This window comes from Oncorhynchus mykiss, unplaced genomic scaffold (assembly GCF_013265735.2).
Source record: "Oncorhynchus mykiss isolate Arlee unplaced genomic scaffold, USDA_OmykA_1.1 un_scaffold_282, whole genome shotgun sequence".
Taxonomy (NCBI): Eukaryota; Metazoa; Chordata; class Actinopteri; order Salmoniformes; family Salmonidae; genus Oncorhynchus; species Oncorhynchus mykiss.
The window spans coordinates 164,496-172,906 of record NW_023493736.1 but is presented as its reverse complement, the minus strand read 5'-3'; the positions used below and the strand labels follow the sequence as shown (position 1 = coordinate 172,906).

At 47.8% G+C, this 8,411-nt stretch overlaps 1 protein-coding gene across 1 annotated transcript in view; it reads right to left on the bottom strand.

The window, feature by feature from the left end:
- Window positions 1-1,359: 1,359 nt before the first annotated feature.
- LOC110503213 (T-box transcription factor TBX18) overlaps window positions 1,360-8,411 on the bottom strand; it is a 56,197-nt gene continuing 49,145 nt past the window's right edge. The window contains exons 7-8 of the mRNA XM_036973648.1: window positions 3,549-3,640; window positions 1,360-2,178 (exon numbers count right to left, since the gene is read on the bottom strand). Of these exons, the coding sequence (XP_036829543.1) occupies window positions 1,625-2,178; window positions 3,549-3,640 (646 nt within the window). The 3' untranslated portion in view covers window positions 1,360-1,624. The remainder of the gene's footprint in view (window positions 2,179-3,548; window positions 3,641-8,411) is intronic.

Genomic DNA, 8,411 nt, shown 5'->3' with positions numbered 1-8,411 from the left:
TAACTGGAGTCTGTCTCTCTGTCTCTGTATATAACTGGTTTCTGTCTCTCTGTCTCTCTGTCTCTGTTTATACCTGGAGTCTGTCTCTCTGTCTCTGTATATAACTGGAGTCTGCCTCTCTGTCTCTCTGTCTCTGTTTATAACTGGAGTCTGTCTCTCTGTCTCTGTATATAACTGGAGTCTGTCTCTCTGTCTCTCTGTCTCTGTTTATAACTGGAGTCTGTCTCTCTGTCTCTGTTTATAACTGGAGTCTGTCTCTCTGTCTCTCTGTCTCTGTTTATAACTGGTGTCTGTCTCTCCGTCTCTCTGTCTCTGTTTATAACTGGTGTCTGTCTCTCTGTCTCTCTGTCTCTGTTTATGACTGGAGTCCGTCTCTCTGTCTCTGTATATAACTGGAGTCTGTCTCTCTGTCTCTCTGTCTCTGTTTATAACTGGAGTCTGTCTCTCTGTCTCTGTACATAACTGGAGTCTGTCTCTCTGTCTCTGTATATAACTGGAATCTGCCTCTCTGTCTCTCTGTCTCTGTTTATAACTGGAGTCTGTCTCTCTGTCTCTCTGTCTCTGTTTATAACTGGAGTCTGTCTCTCTGTATCTGTTTATAACTGGAGTCTGTCTCTCTGTCTCTCTGTCTCTGTGCATAACTGGAGTCTGTCTCTCTGTCTACTCTGTCTCTGTGTACAACTGGAGTCTGTCTCTCTGTCTCTGTTTATAACTGGAGTCTGTCTCTCCGTCTCTCTGTCTCTGTTTATAACTGGTGTCTGTCTCTCTGTCTCTCTGTCTCTGTTTATGACTGGAGTTTGTCTCTCTGTCTCTGTATATAACTGGAGTCTGTCTCTCTGTCTCTCTGTCTCTGTTTATAGCTGGAGTCTGTCTCTCTGTCTCTCTGTCTCTGTATATAACTGGAGTCTGTCTCTCTGTCTCTCTATCTCTGTTTATAACTGGAGTCTGTCTCTCTGTCTCTCTGTCTCTGTTTATAACTGGAGTCTGTCTCTGTCTCTGTTTATAACTCGAGTCCGTCTCTCTGTCTCTCTGTCTCTGTTTATAACTGGAGTCTGTCTCTCTGTCTCTCTGTCTCTGTGTATAACTGGAGTCTGTCTCTCTGTCTCTCTGTCTCTGTGCATAACTGGAGTCTGTCTCTCTGTCTCTCTGTCTCTGTCTCTGTTTATAACTGGAGTCTGTCTCTCTGTCTCTGTGTATAACTGGAGTCTGTCTCTCTGTCTCTCTGTCTCTGTTTATAACTGGAGTCTGTCTCTCTGTCTCTGTGTATAACTGGAGTATGTCTCTCTGTCTCTCTGTCTCTGTGCATAACAGACTCCTGTCTCCAGAATTGTTCACACCAGATGTTTCAGTATCTTGTAGTGTCCCAATCCATTTATTCCTTTAATGAGATGCTTAGAAAAAACAACAACAATAACAACAACAGGTACCTAATAAAATTGTCCCATTAGTCAGTGGAGTTCTCTATTTCTCTCTCTTTAACACAAACCAGCTCTCTCTCTCTCCCCATTGGACTGTGAGATGTCTAATCAATCCTCATTGGCTGGTGATTACACACCACACCCTCTCCACGGAGCACCAGCCTGTTGCCATAGCAACCTTGGGGGTCAGGGTTTAGAAGCGTGTCTCAGGTCATGTGGGCGGTGACCTGTGAAGCCCCTCCCCCTGACGGGCTCACAGACAATCCCAGCGTCCGAGAGTCAAAAAGGAAGTTGGCCTGCTGGTCTCCATTGAGCGTGCACAGACTGTCCGTCAGGGTTCCACTGGGGGAGGAGCCAAGGAAAGGGTTCTGATTGGCCACAGCAGCACAAGAAACCGCCATCTTGTCTGGGTTGGCTGCGATGTTAGTGGGGGGGTTGGAGTAACCGTAGAGACCGTAGTGGGGGGAATGGAGGCAGATACTACAGTAGCCCTGGCGGGGTGGAGGATGCAGGTAGCCAATCTGAGAGGGGGGCGGAGACATGGAGCAGAATACTTCACGGTCATAAGCTGACGGTCTTCGCACCACAGGAAGGGGGAAGGAGGAAGCGGGGTTGCCGTAGTGATGGAGGGGGTGTGTGTGTGTGTGTGTTGGTCGGCTGCAGGTGTAGTCCAGGGGAGAATGAGGGCACACCTTGAATGGGGAGGAGCAAGGAGAAGAGGAGAGCAGTTGAGATGGGACTCCATGCGACCCTGGGACTCCTGCAGGGAGACAGACAGTGGTTAGAGACACCAGTATCATTATAGACAGACAGGGGGTTAGAGACACCAGTATCATTATAGACAGACAGTGGTTAGAGACACCAGTATCATTATAGACAGACAGTGGTTAGAGACACCAGTATCATTATAGACAGACAGGGGTTAGAGACACCAGTATCATTATAGACAGACAGGGGGTTAGTGCCACCAGTATCATTATAGACAGACAGGGGGTTAGAGACACCAGTATCATTATAGACAGGGGTTAGAGACACCAGTATCATTATAGACAGGGGTTAGAGACACCAGTATCATTATAGACAGACAGGGGGTTAGTGCCACCAGTATCATTACAGACAGACAGAGAGTTAGAGACACCAGTATCATTATAGACAGACAGTGGTTAGAGACACCAGTATCATTATAGACAGACAGGGGGTTAGAGACACCAGTATCATTATAGACAGACAGGGGTTAGAGACACCAGTATCATTATAGACAGACAGGGGTTAGAGACACCAGTATCATTATAGATAGACAGGGGGTTAGAGACCCCAGTATCATTATAGTCAGACAGGGGGTTAGAGACACCAGTATCATTATAGACAGACAGGGGTTAGAGACACCAGTATCATTATAGACAGACAGGTGTTAGAGACACCAGTATCATTATAGATAGACAGGGGGTTAGAGACACCAGTATCATTATAGACAGACAGGGGTTAGAGACACCACTATCATTATAGACAGACAGGGGTTAGAGACACCAGTATCATTATATACAGACAGGGGGTTAGAGACACCAGTATAATTATAGACAGACAGGGGGTTAGAGACACACGTATCATTATAGACAGACAGGGGTTTAGAGACACCAGTATCATTATAGACAGAGGTTAGAGACACCAGTATCATTATAGACAGACAGGGGTTAGAGACACCAGTATCATTATAGACAGACAGGGGGTTAGTGCCACCAGTATCATTATAGACAGACAGGGGGTTAGAGACACCAGTATCATTATAGACAGACAGGGGTTAGAGACACCAGTATCATTATAGACAGACAGGTGTTAGAGACACCAGTATCATTATAGACAGACAGGGGGTTAGAGACACCCGTATCATTATAGACAGACAGGGGGTTAGAGACACCAGTATCATTATAGACAGACAGGGGTTAGAGACACCAGTATCATTATAGACAGACAGGGGGTTAGAGGCACCAGTATCATTATAGACAGACAGGGGGTTAGAGACACCAGTATCATTATAGACAGACAGGGGTTAGAGACACCAGTATCATTAACTCAGAAAGATGTTGTAACAATAATGTAACAAACTTGTACTTCTAACATAAAATTCATCACCTTGTTTCATTCCAGGGATGTCTTCAAACATCAGGCTTCTGAGAGAAGGACGCCACAACCCATACGACTCTACCAGAGCCTCCAGGCCCATCCTGCAAACACACCCACACACACGCACACACACACACACAGTTAGATTATCCACAAACACATTCATAGAGTCAGATTATCCTGACCTGAGCCCTAGGACCATGCCCCAGGACTACCTGACATGATGAATCCTTGCTGTCCCCAGTCCACCTGACCGTGCTGCTGCTCCAGTTTCAACTGTTCTGCCTTATTATTATTCGACCATGCTGGTCATTTATGAACATTTGAACATCTTGGCCATGTTCTGTTATAATCTCCACCCGGCACAGCCAGAAGAGGACTGGCCACCCCACATAGCCTGGTTCCTCTCTAGGTTTCTTCCTAGGTTTTGGCCTTTCTATGGAGTTTTTCCTAGCCACCGTGCTTCTACACCTGCATTGCTTGCTGTTTGGGGTTTTAGGCTGGGTTTCTGTACAGCACTTTGAGATATCAGCTGATGTACGAAGGGCTATATAAATACATTTGATTTGATTTGATCCACAAACACATTCATAGAGTCAGATTCACCATATGGCCAAAAGTATGTGGACACCTGCTTGTCCAACATCTGATTCCAGAATCATGCTCATTAAAATGGCGAAGGACCACCCTTTGCTATGATAACAACCTCCACTCTTCTGGGAAGGCTTTCCACTAGTTGTTAGAACATTGCTGTTTATTATTCAGCCAGAAGAGTATTAGTGAGGTCGGGCGATGAGGCCTTGCTTGTTGAGTTGAGGTCAGAGCCAGTCAAGTTCTTCCACACCGATCTCGACAAAGCATTTCTGTATAAACTTCACTTTGTGCACAGAAACAGGGTGAGTTATGCTACCCCCCAAAATACCTCACCCTGCTACCCCCCAAGATAACTCACCCTGCTATCCCCCCATACCTCACCCTGCTACCCCCCCACCATACCTCACCCTGCTACCCCCCAAGATAACTCACCCTGCTATCAACCATACCTAACCCTGCTACCCCCCCCCACCATAACTCACCCTGCTACCTCCCAAGATAACTCACCCTGCTATCCCCCCATACCTCAACCTGCTACCCCCCTACCATACCTCACCCTGCTACCCCCCAAGATAACTCACCCTGCTATCCCCCCATACCTCACCCTGCTACCCCCCCACCATAACTCACCCTGCTACCCCCCAAGATAACTCACCCTGCTATCCCCCCTACCTCAACCTGCTATCCCCCCACCATACCTCAACCTGCTACCCCCCAAGATAACTCACCCTGCTACCCCCCCATACCTCACCCTGATACGCACCCACCATACCTCACCCTGCTACCCCCCAAGATACCTCACCCTGCTACCCCCCAAGATAACTCACCCTGCTATCCCCCCATACCTCACCCTGCTACCCCCCACCATACCTCACCCTGCTACCCCCCAAGATAACTCACCCTGCTACCCCCCAAGATAACTCACCCTGCTACCCCCCCATCATACCTCACCCTGCTACCCCCGAAGATGACTCACCCTACTACCCCCCAAGATAACTCACCCTGCTACCCCACATACCTCACCCTGCTACCCCCCATACCTCACCCTGCTATCCCTCACCATACCTCACCCTGCTACCCTCACCATACCTCACCCTGCTACCCCCCCATACCTCACCCTGCTACCCCCACCATACCTCACCCTGCTACCTCCCAAGATAACTCACCCTGCTACCCCCCCATACCTCACCCTGCTACCCCCCATACCTCACCCTGCTACCCCTCACCATACCTCACCCTGCTATCCCCCCATACCTCACCCTGCTTCCCCTCACCATAGCTCACCCTGCTACCCCCCACCATACCTCACCATGCTACCCCCACCATACCTCACCCTGCTACCCCCACCATACCTCACCCTGCTACTCCCGAAGATAACTCACCCTGCGATCCCCCCATACCTCACCCTGCTACCCCTCCACCATACCTCACCCTGCTACCCCCCAAGATAACTCACCCTGCTACCCCCCCCCACCATACCTCACCCTGCTACCCCCCAAGATAACTCACCCTGGTATCCCCACATACCTCACCCTGCTACCCCCCCACTATACCTCACCCTGCTACCCCCCAAGATAACTCACCCTGCTACCCCCTCAAGATACCTCACCCTGCTACCCCCCACCATACCTCACCCTACTACCCCCCCCACCATAAATCACCCTGCTACCCCCCCACCATAGATCACCCTGCTACCCCGCACCATAGATCACCCTGCTACCCCCCACCATACCTCACCCTGCTACCCCCCACCATATCTCAACCTACTACATCCCCCTCACCATAGATCACCCTGCTACCCCCCCACCATACCTCACCCTGCTACCCCCCACCATATCTCAACCTACTACATCCCCCCCACCACAAATCACCCTGCTACCCCCCCACCATAGATCACCCTGCTACCCCCCCACCATAGCTCACCCTGCTACCCCGTACCATAAAAAACCCTACTACCTCCCCACCATAAATCACCCTGCTACCCCCCACCATACCTCACCCTACTACCTCCCCCCCACCATAAATCACCCTGCTACCCCCCCACCATCGATCACCCTGCTACCCCGTACCATAAAAAACCCTACTACCTACCCACCATACCTCACCCTGCTACCCCCACCATACCTCACCCGCTACCCCCCCACCATACCTCACCCTGCTACCCCATCACCATACCTCTCAACCTGCTACCCCCCACCATACCTCACCCTGCTACCCCCCCACCATACCTCACCCTGCAACCCCCCCCAACCATACCTCACCCTGCAACCCCCCCAAGATGACTCACCCTGCTACCCCCCCATACCTCACCCTGCTACCCCCCCATACCTCACCCTGCTACCCCCCCACCATACCTCACCCTGCTACCCCCACCATACCTCACCCTGCTACCCCCCACCATACCTCACCCTGCTACCCCCCACCATACCTCACCCTGCTACCCCCCACCATACCTCACCCTGCTACCCCCCCACCATACCTCACCCTGCTACCCCCCCACCATACCTCACCCTCATCCTTGAAGAGATGATCTCAAGAGAATCCTTAAAGAGATGACATCACATGAGAATCCTTAAAGAGATAACCTCACATGAGAATCCTTAAAGAGATGACCTCACATGAGATTCCTTAAAGAGTTTACCACACATGAGAATTCTTAAAGAGATGACCTCACATGAGAATCCTTAACGAGATGACCTCACATGAGAATCCTTAAAGAGATGACCACACATGAGAATCCTTAAAGAGATGGCATTACATGAGAATCCATGAAAAGATGATCTCATGAGAATCCTAATAGAGATGACATAACATGGGAATCCTTAAAGAGATGACCACACATGATAATCCTTAAAGAGATGACCTCACATGAGAATCCTTAAAGAGATGACCACACATGAGAATCCTTAAAGAGATGACCTCACATGATAATCCTTAAAGAGATGACCTCACATGAGAATCCTAATAGAGATAACATAACATGGGAATCCTTAAAGAGATGACCTCACATGAGAATTCTTAAAGAGATGACTCACATGATAATCCTTAAAGAGATGACCTCACATGAGAATCCTTAAAGAGATGACCTCACATGAGAATCCTTAAAGAGATGACATCACATGAGAATCCTTAAAGAGATGACCTCACAAGAGAATCCTTAAAGAGATGACCACACATGAGAATCCTTAAAGAGATGACCTCACATGAGAATCCTTAAAGAGATGACCTCACATGAGAATCCTTAAAGAGATGACATCACATGAGAATCCTTAAAGAGATGACCTCACAAGAGAATCCTTAAAGAGATGACCACACATGAGAATCCTTAAAGAGATGACCTCACATGAGAATCCTTAAAGAGAAGTGTGGGGCTAAGGCTTAAGGCTGAATAGGTGTAGACAAAAATTCAGGGGCCATTTACTAAAAAGTGGGGTTACAAATTGATCAACTTTCAAAGCAGAGTAACTTTCCCATTGTTCCTCAAATGCAGTGTATGATATACCATGTTGTTGCTCTGAGTCTCTACTTTTATCCCAATGTCAAAAACACACTCAAATGTTGTTACATAAGACTGAATTAAGGCGGTCGGTCACAAATGTGGAAAAAGTCAAGAGGTTTGAATACTTTCAGTATGCAGTGTATTACAGTATTACAGTATTATTAGGTCTTACAGTACTATACAGTATTACAGTACTATACGGTATTACAGTACTATACAGTATTACAGTACTATACGGTATTACAGTACTATACAGTATTACAGTACCCCCCCCCCCCCCCATCAAAAAGGAAACTTCATTCTGAATGCATCTTTACTGTAAAGGCATTTCTTTCCTGTTTTGTATGTTCTGGATGATTTGCAGTGAAATTGTATTACTGCCCTGCAGAGTGATATTGTATTACTGCCCTGCATAGTGATATTGTATTACTGCCCTACAGAGTGATATTGTATTACTGCCCTGCAGAGTGATATTGTATTACTGCCCTGCAGAGTGATATTGTATTACTGCCCTGCATAGTGGTATTGTATTACTGCCCTGCATAGTGATATTGTATTACTGCCCTGCATAGTGATATTGTATTACTGCCCTACAGAGTGAAATTGTATTACTGCCCTGCATAGTGATATTGTATTACTGCCCTGCAGAGTGATATTGTATTACTGCCCTACAGAGTGATATTGTATTACTGCCCTGCATAGTGATATTGTATTACTGCCCTCCATAGTGATATTGTATTACTGCCCTGCAGAGTGATATTGTATTACTGCCCTGCAGA